The sequence below is a fragment of the Dipodomys spectabilis genome, unplaced genomic scaffold, assembly GCF_019054845.1.
Source record: "Dipodomys spectabilis isolate Male_0828 unplaced genomic scaffold, ASM1905484v1 ptg000003l, whole genome shotgun sequence".
Lineage (NCBI taxonomy): Eukaryota > Metazoa > Chordata > Mammalia > Rodentia > Heteromyidae > Dipodomys > Dipodomys spectabilis.
In genome coordinates, this window is record NW_024870680.1 from 12,333,788 (window position 1) to 12,355,180 (window position 21,393).

The 21,393-nt window shown below is 52.5% G+C and overlaps 1 protein-coding gene across 1 annotated transcript in view; it reads right to left on the minus strand.

Annotated features, from left to right (window-relative positions):
- Capn5 (calpain 5) overlaps positions 1-21,393 on the minus strand; it is a 60,938-nt gene that overhangs the window by 19,965 nt on the left and 19,580 nt on the right. The window contains exon 3 of the mRNA XM_042687578.1: positions 13,224-13,355. Within this exon, the coding sequence (XP_042543512.1) occupies positions 13,224-13,355 (132 nt within the window). The remainder of the gene's footprint in view (positions 1-13,223; positions 13,356-21,393) is intronic.

Sequence of the window (21,393 nt, forward strand, 5' to 3'; positions counted from 1 at the left end):
GTGGTTTAAATTCTGGGCCTTGGTGCTTGGTGTTTCTTAGCTTTTTTGCTCAAAGCTCATGTGCTTAAGCCACAGCCCACAGCTCCACTTCTGCTGGTTGGTTAATTAGAGAGAAGAGTCTCACGGACTTTTCTGCTTAGGTTAATCTCAAACTGCAATTCTCAGATCTCAACTTCCTGAGTAGCTAGAATTGCAGGTGTGAGCCACCACAGCCTGGCTACTCTGTGGATTTGTTGTTGTTTGTCGGTTGTGGGGCTTGAACTCCAGGCCTGGATGCTGTCCCTCAGCTCTTCAGCTCAAGGGGAGCACTCTACCACTTGAGTCAAAGTGCCACTTCCAGTGGCACTGGTGGTTTATTGGAGATAAGAGTCTCACAGACTTTCTTGCCCAGGCTAGTCTTGAACTGCGATCCTCAGATCTCAGCCTCCTGAGTAGCTAGGATTACAGGCATGAGCCACCAGCGCCCTGCACTCTTGTCTTAAAAAACAAACAAACAAACAAACAAAAACCCCTAGGTTGCCCTCTGCCTGACTTCTCCCGTCTCTCCACTTTGATTTTAAGGCGAAGCCTTGGATCCAAAATGGGTCCCCCACAGGCACAGATGGAGGCTGAGGTCCAGAGAAGCCCATAGCTGCTCAAGAGCACAGTAACAAGGAGTCCTAAGCTGCGACCAGGTTCCAGCCACTGTCCTCCCCTGCAGCTGCCTCCCTGCCCCCCCCCCCCCATCCTGTGGAGTGCTCTGGACTGCATGGGGAGGGAGGGAAGAAGGGAGGGAGAAGAGGCTCGCACACAGTGTGGGATGCACGCTGGGATCTAGGAAACATCATTAGTCAAACTCAAGCTTTGTTCCTGAGTCATCTGTGGCTCAAAAAGCACCTAATGAGGCTCCAGGGCCTAGGGACCTAGAGTCAGGAATCCCCAGGGGCCTGTGTCATAGCTATTGGCCCCGGTACAGGATGAGGCCCCAGCCAGCCTCTCATTCCTCTCCAGTAGCCAGCTACCCAATGCCAGCCAGCACTGAGTCAAAGGAAAAGACTGACCAGGCAGGCATGCTCACATATGCATAGACACTGACCCACGATACCACATCTGGCTACACCAGCAGTCAAGGAAGCCCCCAGATACCCAGGGCCAGAGAGAAGGGTCAGGAAGCAGGCTGATGGACCAATCCTTGCTGAGCTGGAGGCTGCTCTCTTCCAAGGAGACTAGAAAATCACGAGTCAAGTGCTGATCCTGCCTTGCCCTGCACGGAGGCTAAGCAAATGGCAGACAAAGAGAAGTTTCCACTGAGAAATGAACTAGCTAGTAGACAGGACCACCATCATTTTGGAACCACTGAAAAATGAACGGATTTATTCAAGGGTCTCCAATGGATTCTCATGTCACATAAAAAAGATAAGCAGACATGATATGTCTCCCGAATGGTGCACAGGACACCTACAAAGACTGCACAGGAAACACGAGCAACAGAGCACATTCTTTCACACCACAAAGGTGCAATCTACAAAATCCAGCCATAGGGGAAATAGCACAGGACAAAGAACCCGGTTTCTGCAGCCAACAAAATTTGCAAGGAAAAAATCAAAAGGATGGGCATCCAACCAATTACAATTATGGGCTTTGTTTTGGATCTCATTCTAAAAGCAAACTGTAAAATGTAGGCATATCTGCAGCCAAGTTGGAAACTAGGGCACTTACTGGGCATCTGATGATACAATCTAAGCAACCCTGATTAGAAAACTCAGATGCTGAAATCTAAAAAGTTTCTGAGTACTGCTGTGAGGCTCAGAAAATTTTAGATTTCAGAGCACTTGGATTTTCAGATGAGAGATTCTCCAGTGGTAGAACCTATGTAAACATTCCCTAATCCTAAAAACCTTCTTGGGGGGTTAAGGGTGGGACTGGGGTTTGAACTTAGGGCCCCTTGCTTGCTAGGCAGTTGTTTTAACACCTGAGTCACTCCACCAGTGCCTTTTACATTGGTTATTTTCAAAATAGGGACTTATTGGCCTGAATCTCGATCCCTCTTTTTGTGCTTCTTTAAGTGTCTGGAATGGGGGCAGGGAAGGTGGCTCAGTGGTAAAGTGCTTGCCTTGCATGCATGAGGCCCTGGGTTCCATTCCTCAGCACCACATAAGCAGAAAAAGCCAGAAGTGGTGCTGTGGCTCAAGTGGTAGAGCACTAGTCTTGAGCTGAAGAGCTGGGGGACAGTGCCCAGGCCCAGAGTTCAGCCTCCAAGACTGACGAAAAGACTAATTGGTCTAAGTGTCTGGAATGGTACACGTATGCCATCTCACCAAGCCATTGAGTGAGATGGGGGTGCAGAAAACTCTGGGAGGTGCTGTTTGGGTTGATGTGTCATTGGGGAGGAGATGGTGGGATGTGAAACCCTACAGGCCTAGGTGACCTCATCATAGCTTACTACAGGGTCCCTGATGGATGCTCCATAGCGCCACCTGGTGCTGGGTTTCTTCAGGACTCCCACCTAGACCCAAGAATCTGGGCTCTCATTTTTCTGGGGTACCTCCTGCCAAGGCCACAGATCAGAGAAGAGCAGGCTGGGATTAGGAGCCCAGGGAGGATGGCACTGCTCAGGCCCTGTGTGGGACATGGGGAGTAAGCTTTTCAGATTCTGCCTCCCCCCGCCCCCCCTGGGATTCTGAGGGTCACTCACAGCATTCTGAGCAATGCTGGTAAGGCTGTGGGGTGCAAGCCTACAGGGGGGTTCCCGACACCCAGGTTGGATGGTGTGAGGCACAGGCCTTTCTGAGCCCTCAAACCCAGTGGGTTCTGAGCACCTGAGACGCAATTATCAGCTTCTGATTCCAAGAGTGTCCAATGCAGACGCAGTGGCCAGGAAGGCTAGGTATCCAAACAGGACGAGGATGCTGATGCGGCCACAGCCATTCCAGCACCTCACACAGGCAGGGGAGCTCTGGACCCTGGCTCCCCCTCCCCAGGCTACAAGGCAAAGGCTGAATATCCCCTCAGCTGGTCCACCTAAGCCTGGCGCTGGTAGAGGACACAGCCTCCATGATTGTCTGGAATCACAGAACCAGGCCCTGGGCTTGCCCATCCCTCTGGTCTACACACCAGCTGCCATCAGCACCAGCCCGCTGGGTCATCTCAGGCAATTCCCTTGCCTCTCTGAACCTCGAGTACCTGCTCAGTAAATGGTTCTCCAAACCCCTTGTCTTCTGTGAGACTGCGAGTCTCCAGCCACTGGGCTGTAACGGCTCCCTGCAGTGGGAGCCTGGCTCATGGAAGTGTTTACTAACACGGCCACTCAGCTTCCACAACACCTGTGAGGGAGGCACGGCTCTTAGTCCTGACTGTCTGTAGGACACAGGCTCGGAGAGGCTGCCATACAGCAGGACTCAGATAGGACCCTCCCACTCCACATACCCCTCTGGGGAAGAGGTGGGGACAGAGGTTTGGGGAACAGCAGGTCTCCTTACCCCCACAGTTTCTTTGATGATTTAAAAAAACACAGATCATTTCCTGCTCCTGTACCTGGGATGGCTGGATTCCTCCCCGGGATTCCCCTCCTCCCAGACGCCCTTCCAGGACTGGCTGGGACTAGCTGGGGGGTGGGGGGGGGCGGTGTGCATGAGTGGGTGGGGGGAGCAGAGACTCCTGAGCCATGGGGTGTGGGGCTGAGACGGGGGGGGGGGTAGGGGGGGTCTCTAGATGCCCTGAGAAATAGGCAAGGCGGCAGCAGCTGCTGTGGGAAGATTCCAGACTGAAGAAGAGAAGGTGGGGTGAGGCTAAGTTATTTCCAAGCAAAATCATGAATGTGGCCTCTGGTCTCCATGTCTGGGAAGGAAGTCATCCTAGCGAACCAAGTCTGGGCCCTCAGGTGGGGGGGGGGGGGGTAAGGGACACATGCCCCGGCCTAAGAGGACCAGTGCCATGAGAGCCAAGGTACATGGATTCAGAGGTTTGCTCACCCTCACCATTCTGTAACCTGGGCAGTAGATCTCTTCCTCTGGGCCTCAGTGGCTCTGTCCAAAAATGAGTGGTTTTGAGAGCTGCTGAGGGGACAGAACTAGGCAGGATCAATGGGCCACAAAGGTGAGGAGGCCTTGAGACTCAGCAAGGCCAGTGTCAGTCCCATCTGACCATGGGTTTAATGGTCCCAGAACAGCAGGGCTAGAAGGGCCTTCACAAATCCGGAAGCACCTCCTGGAAGATCTGGGGCTGTGATGTGTTCAGGGACTGTGGGGTAAAGCAGTGACCAAGGCCAGGCTACAACTGGGCCCAGGTCCGACTCATCATCCCTCCCCCGGCCACTCCCCAGTTCCATCCGCCCCTGCCCCATTGTCCCTCAGGAGGGGAGAATAAGATAGCAAGACCTCTGCTGGGCTTCATACTAGTCAGGGAAAGTCAGATGATCCAACAAAACCCAGCTGGGACTGGGACGTGGGGCCTGGCCAGTCACCCGATTGCTTAGCCTCATCCCTGGAAGTTAGGGGGGGGAGGAGCAGGGAATGTGGAGCTGGAGGAAGGGCTGCTCAGAGCTGGGAGGTATGAGGAAATCGGAGTCCCTGAGAGGAGCTGTGCTTGCAGCAAGAGACATACACCACTGAGGCCAGGGCACACAGCCTTTATTGGGGACACGCAGCACGCACAGCAGGGGCACTGGGGACCCCACAGAGCAGAAGGGGTGGTGAGTGGACAGTGATTGTGAATCCAGAGTATCCCGAGAGCTGCAGGGAGAAGCAAAGCAAACAAACAGAAGGGCAGGAGCCCTGTCCAAGGCCTGGGGTCCTCTAGAAGTCAGCAGAGAAGCTGTTAACCATGGCCGCAAGCATCAGCCAGGAGCAGACCGAGAGCCAGGAGTACAAAGGACCAGGGCTCCCACCCCAGTTGGGGCTTCCACCTATAGAACCCTGACTCCAGCACCAGCTGCATGTCTCTTAAGATGGGGTCCCCCACACTCGGCTCTCAGCACCTCTGCTCCCAAATCCTGACAGCTCTGCCACAGGAAGAGCAATGGCAGGGTCATATCTCTGGCTGCTGAGGGACCAAATGCTGGGCTGGCCTTGAGTCAAGGTGCTGGGCCCTGCTGAGGTATGCAGGATGATTCGGCCTGAGCGGTCTAAAAGGAAAATGAGGCTTGGGGCAAAACTGACTGCTGATAACCATGCCTTGAGTTCTCTCTGGCAAGGACAGTGCCCCCACTGAGACCTCAGAGGCCAGTGTCCCCTGTCACACCCTGCCAACTCCAGCCTACTTTATAGACCATCAGCCACTCTAAGGGCCCTTGGCTTTCCCCACCTGCACCCGGGCAGCCGTGCTGGAGCAGGAAATGCCAGAGAGGCTGCAGCAGCATGGAACAAGCATTTGCCTCCCAGAACAGTGAGTGGAAAAGGCCTGAGCTCCTAGCAGGAACACTAATGTCTCCAACTCAGGGCCCTAGGACTCTCTATTCAGTACTCCCTACCCTCCACTAACCTGCCTCCCCTTTATTCTATGTCCCACAGGAAGGCCAAAAGGAGCTCAACCAAAGTAATCTCAACCAAACCTTTAACCAGCAGAAATTGCTACAGATAATCGAGCACGAGATTCATCCACAGAGCAGGTGTAGACTCTGGTATACATCCATAAGAATGTATACATGGATGCGCACAGGCAGACAGATCTCTGTGTGACCTTACCTATCATCCTCCACTCTCCACCCCTGCAGCCATTCCAGCCTGCAGAGCCAGCCACCCCCTACTTCTCAAGTAAGCCCCATAGGAACCGATAGCCCCAAGGCATCCTGGGACTACACTCAGTCCATGACAGGAGCAGCATCTTCCTAGTCCTCAAACAAGGTGATCACCAACGGATACAGGCTTCAGCAAAGGGCGCTGTGGCCAGAGGGCAGCAAACACCTGTTTGCTGGGTTCCCCAAGGAGGCAGCTCCTGTCGTCTGTGGGAAGCGAGATGGGTGATTGCTTGGATCTCTCAGTCCCTCACTCAGTCTCTCTGTGTCACAATGAAGTAGAGAAGGCAGGTGCTTGAGTCTGTCCATCTGTCCACAGGGTCCCAACGGGGCCTCTACGGCCTCATCTACGGCAGGTCCAGCTTCTAGACTACGGAGCTGTGAATCATTCTCCTGCAGGCCGCAGCATGAGCACCAGGGAAAAGGAGAGGATGTATGACTCAAGGGGCCAAGCCGAGAAAGGGCTGAGCAGCTAGAAGAATGTCCCCCAAAACACACGTAGGGAAGGACGTCTGGGCAGGGGAGAGGGCAGGTGGGCCAGAGGAGGGGCAGCCGCAGCAACTGGCCCCATCACAGCTGGTTAAACACCACGGAGGCCTTGAGGTTGGCAGGCTCCACGCCCTCCCCAAAGGTGATGAGGAAGTACATGACCTTGCGGATCTTGGCCAGATCCGACAGGCGCTCCCCGAACTCTAGGGCATCAGCCTCGTTCCAGTCCATGGCCTCTGAGTCCTCCTTGCGCCAGAAGATAGCAGCGGGGTCCAGCAGCTGGCGCGTCATGAGGTTGGTGAGGTCAGGCGTCCAGTTCTGCGAGGTGCCGGTGATGGTGACCTTGCCCGGCTTGTCCAGTTCGACGTTCCAACGCTCAAACTGCAGCTTCTGCTGCTGGATGAAGTCGAGGCGGTACACGGACTCGGCAGGCCGCAGCAGCTTCTCACCATCCTGGCGCTTCTCCCCGCGCTGCTTCAGGCTCTCCACGCGTAGCCGCATTTGCTGGGTCAGGTCCTTGTCCAGGACCAGCGGCATGTCCAGCTGCTGCTTCTGAGGCCCGTCCTCCGCCATGGCCCAGGTGCTGCTGCTGCTGCTGCTGCTGCTCCCGTCAACGTTCAGGAACCAAATGGGCTGGGGCCTCGGATGCCAAAACAAGAGGCCACCTAGAGGGCCCGCCTCCTCTGCCACCTGCCCTTCCCAGCCCCTCCCAGGTCTCAAGCTGGGTGTGCATCCCTGACTGCTTCCTCTCTGCTTCTTGCAGCAGTCCTAATGCAGATGCTGTGGCAGGCAGGATGGCAGCAGGCTCCTCGGGGGACCAGACACTGATGTCAACTGCTGTGGCAACCACCTTGACTACATGCTGGGCTGGGAGCTGGCTTGTATGCAAGGGAGGGAAGGAGAAAGGGAGAGGGGAGCATGAGCTCCATGTAGGTCCGTCCATTAGGAGCGACTCAAAGATCCCAAGGCAGGAAGCAAAGAACAGAACCAGAAAGGGGCCTCCTGGTTGAAGATCTGGGGTCACCCAAGCCAACTTCTCCCATATCCAACAACCAAGGCCTGTTGCTTCTGCTTCCAAGTGTGCACAAACCTTTACCTCCTTCCCACTGCCAAGACCCAGCCCAGCAGCTATTACTGCCCACCTGTGGCTGAAGTGCTCAAACCTCAGTACACATCACAATCATCTACACAAGTTAGAAAAATGAGAAATACAAGTTGTCATGTCAAAAACGAACTTTGCAACTTTGGTGGAGGGGTGGGGGGAGGCTGGGAAGGGATGAGAAGGGGAAACAAAGGAGGAGGCAACAATGCTTGATAAGAAATGTACTCATTAGGGCTGGGAAGGTGGCTCAGTGGTAGAGCACTTGCCTTGCATGTATGAGGTCCTGGGTTCGATTCCTCAGCACCACATAAGCAAAAAGAAAAAAGCCGGAAGTGGCGCTGTGGCTCAAATGGTATAGCGCTAGCCTTGAGCTGAAGAGCTGAGGGACAGCGCCCAGGCCCAGAGTTCAGGCCCCATGACAGGATCCCCCCCCCCAAAAAAAAGAGAAAGAAATGTACTCATTATCTTGCCCATGTAATTGTAACACCTCTGTACAGTATTTTCACAATAAAAAATAAAGGAGAACAAAAAAAGGAAAAAAAGAAATGGATTGCTGACCCCTGGAATTTTGGGTTTAACCCTTTGTGGTACAACCTGGGAATCTACTTTCTAGCCATGTCTATCCCAGGCTGCTGACCCTGGGACTATGCTTCTTTTTTATTTTATTTGTGTATGTGTGTGTGTTTGTATGTGTGTGTGTGTGTGTGTGTGTGTGTCTGTGTGTGAACTGAGAATTGAACCCAGGGCCTTAAGCATATTAAGCAAGTCTCTAACACTTGAACCATAACTCCAATCCTTTTGTTTTACTTTGGTTTTGACTCAGGGTTTTGCTAACATTTTTCCTGGGCTGGCCAAGAAGTTGTGATTCTTCTGCCTTCATCTCTCAAGTAGCCAGGATTACAGGCATGCACTACCACCCCTGGCTCCAGGGGGATACTTTGTAAAATCACCCACCCAGTTGAGTCTGACTGCTGGCTTATTTGTCCTGCACCACCACAAGCAGGGCTCGTTGCTCAATGAATATAAGCACATTGGTAGTATCTTGGGCTACATGAACAACAGTGAGGTACCAAGGAAGACATCAGGCCCATAAACCCTGAGAGGGCAGAGACATTGTGCATTACTCTAAGCCAGCATGCAGAGAACAAGGCCTGCCATGTGGGTGACCCTCAGAAGTGAATAATATCAAGTACGTTTCAGCAGGAATGCTGAATGAATGATTGCCATTAATAAGACAGCAGTGGAGGTCATGGGCCACATGCTAAAGGAGTCCAACACATGTCATGTCCAACACCAATGGCTCATACCTGTAATACTAGCTTCTCAGGAGGCCGAGATCTTAGAATCTGCAGATCAGAATTCAAAGCCAGCCCAGGGAGGAAAAGACTGTGAGTCTCTTATTGCCAAAAACAGAATGGAGTTGTAGCTCAAGTGAGAGAGTATCAGCCTTGAGTGAAAAAGCTAAGAGACAGTGCTCAGGCCCTGAGTTCAAGCCCTAGTACTGGTGTGTGTGCATATGCACATGTGCACACACACACACACACACACACACACACATATACACACATACACACAAGGAATATGTACAAGTGGGGAGAGAGCATAGTGCACTGGCCAGGGACCAAATGCAGTTCAGAAAGGTGTGTGCTGGGGCTGAGGAGGGAGCAGTACCCCGGAGGGTGAGGACCGAAGACCTCCAGGGATAGTAGTGCTAAGCCCAGGCTTTAGGTATAGGAGAAGGTGACTAAGGTGGTTGAGGGTGCAAGCTGATGGAAAAGAAACCAAAAACTAAGACCAGAGTCACAGGTAGGGAAGAGGCAGGAGAAGCTGTTAGCCATGCACATACAGAATTCCCAGAATGCAGTGGTTCCTGGGACAGAAACTTTGTGCCCAGGTAACAGGCCAGGATGGCTATTGGTAGAGTCCAAAGGCCTAAGAGTAGGGACCAAAGCATGCAGGAGTCTGGCATCCAGGTGAGGAGGTGTGTCCTGGTCTCCACCTGGATAGAGGGGTTTGGCCGGCAGAAGCCCGATGACCAAGGTGGCAGGCTTCACACACAGAGTAGAAGAGGGGCCGATAAGGGTGAGGGAGGGCCAGTAGGAGAGATGAGAGGGCTGTGGCCAGCAGGAGAGGAAGGAGGCAGAGGCTGCAGTGGGCCCAGCCCAGTGACATCCTGAATGCTGCTTGGTCACTAGATCCTCCAGAGGACCCGCCAAACACTGAATTGACAGGATTGAACTTTGGGGAAAAGCAAGCCCCCCAACACCTATGGCGTAATTGCAAAAACTACACGTCAAAACAAACAAGATGGGCCTGCACTACTAGCTACTTAGGAGGCTGAGATGTGAGAATCAAGGTTTGATGCCAGCCTGGGCAAGAAAAGTCCATGAGACTCTTATCTCCAATGGATAACCCAAGAGCCACAAATGGAGTTGTGTCTCAAATGACCAGCTTTGTGCAAAAAAAGCTAAGGCACAGATCCCAGCCCCTGAGTTCAAACCCCAGGACCAACACACACACACACACACACACACACACACACACACCTTCTTAACCTCAAGGGTCTACAGAAACCCCTAAGGCTGCTAGTTACTAGGACTTTTTGTACTTTTTCATATTTCTTCCCCAGGACCCAACTGAAGTGGACTGGGCTTCAAAACTGAGAGTGAAACTGGCACATATTACAGGGAAGGAATTGAGAGGCAACTTCCAAAATGGGACTAAAAAAGTACTGCCCCCCCCCCACCATCCTAGGCCTTTCTCTCCCAGCCCTGTCCCAGCGTAGCCCACCCCCATCCTTTGCCCCTATAAGCATCCAGACTCCTTCCCTGGACTCTGGTTACTTCCACCTTCCTTCTAATCATGATCCTGACTGCTTCTCCTCAGCCTACACCACAGCCAGGCCAGAGCCTGACACAGAGACTCGGGGCAGGCAACAGGTTTGCAACTCACAACAGTCCTGTAACAGATGCTCAAGAAAACTATCACAGAGGTTCACAGAGCCTGGTCACTTGCAGTCCACTCCTGGCTCTTGGAAAACAGTTGAGTTGGAGAGGCCACAGTACCTTTGCTGCAAGAGGGGTCTGGCAGAACAGAAGTTGAGTATCAGAGAACCCTCAAAATCAGGGGTTTGCTTTCCTTCCACACCTTGAGAGGTACATACTAAGAAAGATTGTGACCAGCCCCAGGCTAGCAACTACCAAGGCATCCAATTGAATCAGAAACAATCTGGCTGTTTTTGAACTCTGTGCCTGCTGGTCCCAGGCCACTTGAAGGACTAGGAGTAAATGAGTGGCTTCCTGGAAGAGGACCATGTATGCCACAGATGTGACACTCTTGACCTTGAGGCTCAGCCCCAGGATGTAGAACTGGGTAAGAAGTAGGGCTGTGCACCCCGATTCTTCCACTGTCCTTCCATGGAGAAAATGGAGGTAGGGCAAGGAGGCCTTACAGGGCAACAGGCCAAGAAAGTGAGGGGTAACAACAAACAGAAGCCAGTCAGCAGGGACAGGGACACAGGACACAATAATGAGCTCCCGAGGGTCTCCTTCCTGGACCCAGGGGCTGTCACCATAGCAGCAGTCAGGGGTAGTGTGTAATTACTGAGAGTGCCCAGCCCTGCCCCAGCCTCCCCCGGGACCAGACTACTGGAGATCAGCCTCTGAGACCACCGGGGCTGGAGTCTCAGCCCCCTGCAGGAGGAGATTTAAAAAAAAAAAAAAGAAAAAAAGAAAAAAACAGGCCTGCTGAAGATACCCAGCATGCAATCTCCTGCCTGAAGCCTTGGGCCTCTGCCACCAGCTAGATGGGGAGCTGTGGGGGGAGAGGGAGCTAGACAGGGACAGGGTGGCAGGGAGCAGGGTTTCCCCCCTTCAAATGTGCAGATGGCCCCAGTTGCTATGGCCCACTAGAGGCAGAGGAGGACCAGCCAGTGAGGCTGTCCATGGAACTGTCAAGCTGGATCAAACAACCTTTGGGGGAAAAGGAGAGCTTTCATTCCCCAAACACTCCCAAACCTTCTGTGTCAGCCCTGTCAAGCTCATCAGCAGGCTTTACCCAGAGCCAGGTCTGCCCACAGGGACCTCACCTCAAGAGGAGAGGTAACAGATAAACAGGCAATTACAGAGCTGGACCCTGGCTAGCTTGGGATGGGACTCAGAGAAAGTGGCTGGAAGCCAGGGCCTGGTGGCTCATGCCTGAATCCTAGCTACTCAGGAGGCTGAGATCTGAGGATCATTGTTCGAAGCCAGCCTAGGCAGGAAAGTCTATGAGACTCCTATCTCCAATTAACTAGCAAAAAGCCAGAAGTGGAGCTACGGTTCAAGTTTATAGAGTATCATTCTTGAGCAAAAAAGCTAAGAGACAGTGCCCAAGTCCTGAGTTCAAGTCCGGTACAAGCACTACAATAAAACAAAAGAAGCTAGGCACTGGTAGCTCATGCCTGTAATCCTATCTACTCAGGAGGCTGAAATCTGAGGATCTCAGTTTGAAGCCAGCCTGGGCAGGAAGGTCTGTGAGACTCTATCTCCAATTAACTACCAGAAAACCAGAAATGGAGCTGTGGCTCAAATTGGTAAAGTGTTAGCCTTGAGTGAAAAAGCTCATGGATAGTACCCAGGCCCTGAATTCAAGTCCCACAACTGACTGGGGGAACAAAGGAAGAAGGAAGGAAGGAAAAAAGGAAGGAGAGGAGGGAGATAGGGAGGGAAGCAGCAGGAATCTGCAATGTGTACTAGTCATGTATCCCAACAACGGTTCAGGCTTGGACCCTCTCTAGGCCTGGAAGTTCACAAGTAATAGCTCTTGAAGGGTTGAAGAGTGCCTCTCTGAGGCCTTGCTTGGAGATCCCACGGGACCCACATCTATAGGCTGTGGTGGTGGTTCTGATGGCCTCGAGGGTCCACAGCATACAGCTGTCCTGACTCTACAGGACCATCGGAAGCTGGGTCCCAGGGTGACACTGTGGCACTGTGAAGCGCCACACCCTGTTCAATCAATGTGAGAACAGGGGCATCTCCCACAATCCCAGCCTCAGTCAAGGGCACAGTGCCCTCTGCTGGCCAAGGGATGCTACAGCAGACAAGGGGAAGCAACCTCTCTGTCTCTAGCACCCAGCTTTAGGGGAACATCCTTGTGTTGTGTTCTAGAAATACTAATGATCCTAACACTGGCCACAGTTCCCAGGGTCCACTGAGCACCCTGCAGTGCCAGACCCTGCAAAAGCAGGCCTCCCTGAGAGACAGCTTCGCTAAGAGTCACACAGCTTCCAACTGGGAAGGCTGGGGCTCCAATCCCACTGTCAGCCCTGAGAAGGGAGAGTAAGGGCAGAGACAGGAAAGGAATAAAAACTTGTGTTTGCCGGGATGGGAATCCAGATCTCCACCAACAATTCAAATCTGGCCTCCACCCCAGCCTCTCTACCTCCCCAGGAAAGGAGCCCTGAGCTTTAGCAATCTCACGGTCAAGCACTGCTATTTAAAGTCCAAGAAGCAGGACCAGGGCCCATTCAAAATCCAGAGGTATGAACCAGCAATCACAAAGCTGGAGTTATCTGAACTAGTCCTGTTGAACAACTGGAAAACAAGGGCCTAGAGGAGGACACAACCTGGTTCTCATCGCACAGCAGGTTCCTAAGTGTTAGTGGTCTGTCTACATTGAAAAGGATGCAGGAAGGTGCTTCTACATTGTTTTGCTCCAGGGATCTAGGCCTCCAGCAGTTGGGAGGGAACACATCTGAGACCCCTTAAGAACTCCAGACAGTCTCAGTGCCTGTTTGTGGGGACTCAGCTGACGGGTAAAGGAGGGAAAACCCGATGTTTGCTCCTACATGAGACTTGGTGCAGTTGTTCACAAAGTCCTATATGTCAGGCTGAGATGGCAGCCCTCCAGCCCCCCCCCCCCATCCCCCCTCCCCTGCCTCACCTTTTGCCACAGCGACTCTCTGGAGGCAAGTGATGAGCAGGCAGCCACGAACCAGCAATTGCCCACCTGGCCCTGGTGCAGGTCATGGGAGCTGATGCCATCCACAAAGAGGCGGGGGTCCTCACAGATGTCCTACAGAAAGCATGGACAGTGTGAGGACGGGAGGAGGTAGAAATTGTCTGCCCTGCAGTCTCGGGGGCTGTCTGCTCCCCAAAGCCAGCTCCTTCCAGGTCTTTGTTGGGCATCTCTCCTTCCCTGGCTGGATCAAGCTTTTCCCTCAAAGGTAAGACAGTGCATGAAGACCATGGATGCCTTCAGGGGGCTGGACCCTGGGCCATCAGCCTTTCTCGGGCCTCTGTGGCCTCCTTGAGCAGCCAGCCCTGCAGAGCTCAGTCACAATGCAGTGGGGTGAGGATGTAAGGATGAGGCCAACACTTAGATGATCTGTGATGAGCACACAGGCAGGGAGACTGGGGTACTGGGGTAGTGTGTCCTTTGTGCTAATCCATACCCCACCTGAGTATGGGGTTGCTATTCCATTTTATGAATGAGGCCTGAGGGTTCAGAAAGGGGAAGCGACTTGTTAAAGGCACACAGCACACAGCTGCCCAAAGGGGGAAGAAAATCCTTCTCCTGGCTTTCTATAGAAACTGGCTGGCCTCTCTCTCTGCTCTTTTCTAGCTCTTTCTCAGCTCTTTCCTTCTCTTCTCTCTCCCAGCTCTCTTCTCTTTCCTAGCTCTCTTTCCCACCTTTCCCAGACACTCTCTTTTCTAGCTCTTTTCTCAGCTCTTTCTCACTCTTTCCTTCTCTTCTCTTTCCCAGCTCTCTCTTCTTTTTCCCAGCTCTCATTCCCAGGCCTTTCCCAGCCATGTGGAGGGCCAACATGGTCTGGTGCCAGCCAGAATGATGAATAAACCTACCCCTTACCTGAATACCACGTGCGTGGTGCTGTTCTTACTCGGCTACCTTTTTTTAAAACCTAACATAAATGGTGCCATGACTCGGATAAAGGGCTTAAAGTCAGGATAGCTGGGATTCCTCTCTGTTTTTTTTACTTTTTTCTTTTTCTATTTGTTTTTCCCTTTTTGCTCTGAGGAATACCCACAGTTCTGAGGGCCTTTTGCGAACTCGTCTGTCTGCTGCGGACACAGCACATTGCTGGCCTTCACATCCACGTCCACACCACTTCTCTATTCTGGTGAGTGAAACTACTCTCCACGCCTCTCTGTCGCTCAGTCTCTGTCCAGAAGTGGCGCCACGCCAGAGAGCTCCTACAGCCTTTAGCTGAAAGGCCGGTCACTTCAGAAGCCGAGGACGCTTGGTGTTGGGGGTTTGGCCATTTCTCTCTAGTGGGCTCTGGGGGAAGTCGGGATGCTGCTTCTGCCTGGTCAGCTCTCCTTCACTCACCAGACTGACTCTCCTACATATTTAATGGGGTGCTGCGAGTCACACCCGAGCGGTGAAACCCCTTTGAAATGCCTCCTGCGCTCCCTGGAAAGCCAGAGCGCTTCATTTTTATGCCATTCTCAGATGTAGACAGTTTTTGCCACTGCAATGGTAAATGGTCAGAAGTCTATTTACTTTCAGGCTCTCTTTGCTCTCTCTTTCTGCCATTCATGTCCAACTTTCCCTATCTCTCCCTTTCTCTTTTCTACATTTTGGCTTGTGCCCTAAAGAGTGCAATGCAGGCTGGGTCCCGGGGACCCCCCCTCTAGGTTCCCTCTCAAAGACTAGCCAATGTAGGCTTGATCTATTTGTTCAGGGTTTCTTTGCATTTTTTCAGAAATTCGCCATCTTGAGTTCGCCATCTTGACCACATGGTGGGTTAAGGGTTTGGTCCCATCTGACCCTTAACCTTCCACCAAGCTTACTACTCCCCATCCATCTATTCTAAGGTGCCTTGCTAACAAGTTGCTCTTTTCCCAGGCCCTGGTAACTGAGGCCCAATCATCTGATGTGCTTTGTTAGCAAAGATGTCTAAACGTTGTCAAAATTTTAGGTTTTGAGTTTTGCCTTTTGTGTTTTGCGTTATGTATTCTGGTACTGACTACGTGACTCTAAAATATTGGGCATATCTGTGTTAAGATTCTCACATCTAAGAAGTTTTGTCATTCCAGAATAACTCCTTGTTGCTTTAATCGGAAATAATAAAGGGCTTTTGTGGCAAAGATTGCAGTTCAAAACCAGCCCAGGCCTAAAAATCCCTAAGACTCCATCTCCCAACTAACCTGCAAAGAGCCAGGCTGGAAGCATGGCTCAAGACTCGTATCTCTAACCAGCCAAACACTGGAAGTGGTACTGTAACTCAAAGTGGTAGAGCACTAGCCTTGAGCAGAAGTGCTCAGGGACAGTGCTCAGGCCTTGAGTTCAAACCTCCTTGAATACCAACTGGGACAAGCCATCCTAGCAACGAGCACCTAGACTCAGCCAGTCTGGGGAACAGGGGAACATGGAGAGGAGTAAGAGGAGATGATGTCACATCAGCCACTTTGTGCCTGCCCTTTCAAAATTAACCAGAGCCAGGAGGTCAGTGGAAGTAAGAAGCCTGCCCATCCAATGTCTATACCTGTCTACCTATTAACTGAACAGGAATTTATATTCTTGCCTTTGTCACCTGACTTCTCTACCTAGTCGCCGATGTCAGAGGTACCTAGGGACATTTCTACCAACATTTTCAGCCCCAAGTCCTTCCTCTTGCCATTTATTTGCTCTCTAGTATTTTTTTTCCAGCCCCTCAATGCCTCATGAGACTTCTCCAGACTTCATCTAAGGACTCACACCACCAAGAGACAGCTGCTGCTCACTGCCTTCTCTGGGAGGGGACCAAATTCCAGCCTTTTACCCCTATTGTCGACGCCCTTTGTCAGCAGGAAGTAGCCAGAGAGAATCCGCACCCTATTTCATGATTATTAAAAGGCTGGAATGTAAGGTCCGCTCCTGGATGGCGAGCAGACTCCACCCTCCACCCAGTACCTGCGTTACCTAGGCAACTGGGACACCTGGAAGAGGTCATATCTGCATCCGCTGAGGTCACATCTGAATTTGATGTAGCCACACCTTTCTCCTCCCATACCCTAGATAAGGCCTAGCCCAGGCCCAGACGCCCTCTCTCTGCTCTTTTCTAGCTCTTTCTCAGCTCTTTCCTTCTCTTCTCTTTCCCAGATCTCATTCCCAGGCCTTTCCCAGCCATGTGGAGGGCCAACATGACCTGGTGCCAGCCAGAACGATGAATAAACCTACCCCTTACCTGAAAACAAAAAAAAAGAAAGAAAGAAACTGGCTGGCCTGGCCAGAGGGGCTATTCCATGGGATATGCTGAGCATCAGGCCAGGAAATCCACTGGTCAGTGCCACCTGTAGCTTCTTCTACTTGCTGGAAGCCCCCTGCTCTGCCTGCAGGAAGAGACCCACAGGGTGGGCTCCATCTCCTGCACTGGGTAATGCCCAGGGGCTGGCACCCAGGCTTCCCACCTCTACTGAGATTGGCTGTGTGCTGTGGAGTGAGAAAAACAAGAGACAGAACCTGAAAGGAGAGCCCCCCTCCTGCCTTCTACAGTGGTAACATCCCACCCAGGCTGTGGCTGGGAGCTGGCTCATTTCTGAAGGCAGCAGACAGTGCTCAAGCCAGGGAAGCAGAGCAAATTGTGCAGCTACAGGCCCACGTACACTAGAGGGGCAGGCTGCAGCAATTAGGGTTAGGGCGTGCTTTTCCTGTCCAGTCCAGGCCTGCTCAGGACTGCAGGTGCTATCTGTCTCTAGCACGCCCACTCCAACCTTCCTCTTCTCCATTAGCATCTCACTGAGAGGAGAGGGGTGACAGCCCCTCAAAGTGGGGGCAGACACTGAGACATGGCTTTCAGTCACCTGCTGGCACTATGGCAGACCCTGCTGTGGTCTTAAGATGTGGGCATAGCTGACATGTTGACAGGTGCATAGATGACAGGTTGGAGCCTCGGTCACACACAAGCCGGAGGGCCAAGGCCTCAGGTTTGCTCCCACAGCCTTTCCACCAGCAGCCAGTAGAGGGCAGAAGAACTAGGAAGATGAAACACTCCTACTCCCCCATTTAACTGGCAGTGCAACCTGGAGCCAGTAGCTCCACCTCTCCTTGCCTCCACTCCACACTTAGGTAAATAAACAGGTTGCTATCTTGGCAGGGCTGTGTAAGGCCTCCACCGACAACAGTGGTGGAGAGTTTAGAAGGAAATAGGACAAAGGGACCCCCATAAAGCATTTGAGACTTTTCTGCTCAGAGAGACCAGAATGCTCTCTGCTACCAGACTCACAGGGCCAGAGCAAGGGCCCTAAGTCTCTGGGGTGGGGTGGGGTAGGGTAGGGGGTGGTGAGGAGATGGGATGGCTCTTGAGATCTGACCACTCTCTCCAGCTGGGACCACAGGACAGCTCATGGTAACTTCCCCACAGCACAGATTTGGGTCCCAGCACCCAGATCACAGGAAAACCTTCCCTTCTCTGGTCACCAAACCATACTCAAGCAGAAAGAGCTGCCTGGTCTGCCTGCTACTCCGCCCACCTCCACCTCCTTATCTTTCAGCCCAGCCTCCCAGCCCCAGGAAAGCATCTGCCCTTCTGAGACCCTGAAGGGAGGCAGAGGAACCAAAAGCCGGAGGAGTCACTCTAAGAGTCTGGTGACACCAGGACAGCAGGGGGAAGTGACATTTAGGTTCCCTTCCACTTCAGGTCCTCTGTGCTACAAGGCATACATCCCTTCTCCATAGATGTCATCCAAGGTCAAAGGGAATTGAGTGGGCTGACAAGACAGAACAGAACAGGTCAGTAGGGCCTGACCAGGGCTCTCTACCCCCTGTGCAGCATGACAGAGCAGACCTAGGGGGTGGGTGCAGCCATTCTAGCTCTGCGGATGCTCCAGATCAGGATTATGGCCCCTGAAGCTTACCAGCCCTTGAAAGAGGACAGAGATAAGCTCAGGAATCAGGAGTCCCTGGATTATACTTCCCTGTCTCTAGAGCAGAGGAGGGACTTGGGTAATGGGCAACCTGGGAGGGAGCAGGTAAGGGGAGGCCCAGGTGTTTCTTCAGCCAGGAGAGGCTCAGGGTCCCCAGGCCTGACTGAAACTAGGTGAAATCGGTGGCCCTTGGAATCTAGAGGTTAAATTAGGGCCTCTCTAAGGGCATAGTCACAGAAGCTGTTCCCAAGGGCTAGCCACCTGTCAGGGGCTGAGCCCATACTGCTAGAACTTTTTACAGAGGAGGAAATCAAGGCACAGAGTAGTGGGGCCATTTTCCCAGGGGTACACAGGAAGAGGTGAACTGAGACTCCAACTCCTAGCTATTCAGAAGGCTGAGATCTGAGGATCATGATTTGAAGGTAGCCCAGGCAGAAGTCTATAAGAAAATTATCTCCAATTAATCAGCAGAAAAACCAGACATGGGCCTTTTCTTTCAAGCCCCAACACCATCAGAAAACAAAACCAAACAAAAACCTCAGGCAATCGGCTACAGATTTCAGACATCAAAAGCACAGTTCCTTCACCTGTCCCCTGTGCCTGTTGTAAGCCTGGCTTATAGTCTCAACTGTGCAGCAGATTCTCAGGCCTCACCTTACCAATATGGGGCTGGGCTTTTCAAGACCAGTATTTGTCCTTCTGCCTTGGGCCAACAGTTGGGCACAGGCCACAGAATGAGTCAGGCAGGCCCTTTGAGAAGGGAGAGCCAAGCCACAGCCTCTTCGTGAGCAGAGGTCACCTCAGGAGCCAGAGAGATCAGAGAGGTTGACAGGAGGGGCATACCTTCAAAGCAGGTGTAGGGAAGGCTGTGGGCCAGAGGCACAGGAGGGTAACAAGGACCCCAGACAACCCTAATATGGGACCAGGCCACTGCCTAGAGAGATGCTGCCTCTGCCATACCCCTCCCTTGGGCCTGGCCACCTGTGCTTTCTACGCCAGGATTCTCTGGCTTTTCTCTGGGTTTGCCTGCCAGCCTGGGAGCTCTAAGGCACCTCTAGGGTGAGCAGAAAACAACAGAGCCTGGGAGGAAAGCAGACAGAGAAGGAGGGGACTGGACGGGATCCGCTATTGAGTCCTGCTGGCTAAGCAGTCCAGGGACCTGAGTCCTGGCTGGGCAGTTCTGGGAGACTGGTCAACACACCTCTAGGGCATAGCCTTGGGGCACTTGGTCATCCAGGCTGAAAGACCAGCTCAACAAGATCAAGCTTGGCCCTAAGCCACCTCCGCCTCTGCCCAGCAAGAATTTCAGGTTTCCAGGCCCCGGTGCACAAGCAGGAATGCAGCACCAGGAATGCAGCGGGTCCTTGGCTAGGTCACACCAGCAGAGCTCCCTGCCCTTTGCGCCCACCGTCACCCCCTCCTTACCCTTCCTGGATATCCTCAGATCACAGAAGAAATCAACACTGGGAGAGTGAGCCTGGGCTAGGAGAGAAGGACAGCACTGGTCTTTGGGAGTCTTGGCCCTCCTCTGCAACTCTCCCAGCCTCCGTCTTCCTCCATCTCCTTCCACAGTGCCCATCCTGCATGCCACCTCCTCTGATAAGGCTCACTGCACTGACCATCTAGGGGGTCCATTTCTGGACAGGGCAGAGGCCCACCTAGCCACAGGTCTCAGTGTCCACAGGTAGCTTCTTCTGAAGTCTAACTGAGAATCAGCAGCTCCTTCCCCAGGAAGGAAAAAAGCCCTAGCAGTTTTGGTACGAACTACCAGGCTATTTGGGGGGAAATTCCAAACTGACATCTATTTGTAAGACTCCTCCTTGTCCCACCCCGTTTTTGTGCTGGTACTGGGACTTGAACTCAGAGCCTTGCACTCTCTTTTTTGGAGGGTGGGGTGGGTCATGCGGCTTGAACTTGGGGTCTGAGCAATGTCCCTGAGCGCTTCCATTCAAGGCTAGCACCCCAGCACTTCGAGCCCCAGCACCACTTCTGTTTTTCTGTGTAGTTAATTAGAGATAAGAATTTCTCAGGATTTCCTACCTGGAGTGGCTTCAAATCGAAATCCTCAGATCTCTGCCTCCTGAGTAACTAGGATTACAGGTGTGAGCCACCAGTGGCCCAGCAGGACCTTGCATTCTTGCTTAGCTTTTTCACTCAAGGCTACCGCTTGAACCATAATTCTACTTCTGGCTTTTTATTTTTTTTCTTTTGCTAGTCCTGGGGCTTGAATTCAGCTCCACTTCTGACTTTTTCTGCTCAAGACTAGTGCTCTTAACACTTGAGCCACAGCTCCATTTCCAGCTTTTTTTTTTTTTAGTGTTTAATTGAAGATAAGAGTCTCACAGACTTTCTTATTTTATTTATTTATTTTTTTGGTCCAGTCATGGGGCCTGAACTCTGGGCCTGGGTGCTGTCCCTCAGCTCTTCAGCTCAAGGCTAGCACTCTACCACTTGAACCACAGTGCCACTTCCGGCTTTTTTCTTTTTGCTTATGTGGTGCTGAGGAATCGAACCCAGGGCTTCAGGCATGCAAGGCAAGCGCTCTACCACTGAGCCACCTTCCTAACCCTCTCATAGATTTTCTTAACCTGGCTGGCTTCAAACTATGATCCTCAGATCTCTGCCTCCTAAGTAGCTAGGATTATAGGCACGAGCCACCCGTACCCAGCTTTTTGCTGGGTATTTGGTAATAAGAATGCCACACATTTGTCTGCCCAGGCTGGCTTCAAACCATATCGTCAGCCTCTTGAGCAGCTAAGATTACAGGTGTGCACCAAAGGTACCAGGCTCCTTGATCCTTTTTACAGTTCATCAAGGATCCCCCACCAGGCTGATGCCTCAGGATAAGTAGGTTGTGGATGGGCAGGGGATGGGGGGAGGGACATGAAAGATGAGGGCTGCTCCAGAAACTGGAGAACTTCTTCTTGAGCTCCCAGGCTCTGCCCTGTGGCCTCTTCTCTCCCCATCAGCCTGGGAAGGAGGCCAGCCCCCTTAACTGCACCAGAAAGAACAAAACACAATGAGTCTGCAGGGGCGGGGGCCAGGGCAGGTATTCTGCATGACTGAGAAGGATAAGGCCTGTCCCACCTGCACAGCCAATCAAATAGGGGACCCCAGGCTGTCCTAGGTCCCCAACACAGGTCAAGGAGAAGATGGGCAGGTGAGAGAAGAAGCTTCCATGTGTCTGACACCTCAGACTTCCCAAGTCATCCTACCTCCCAGACACCACCCCAATGAGCAAGACC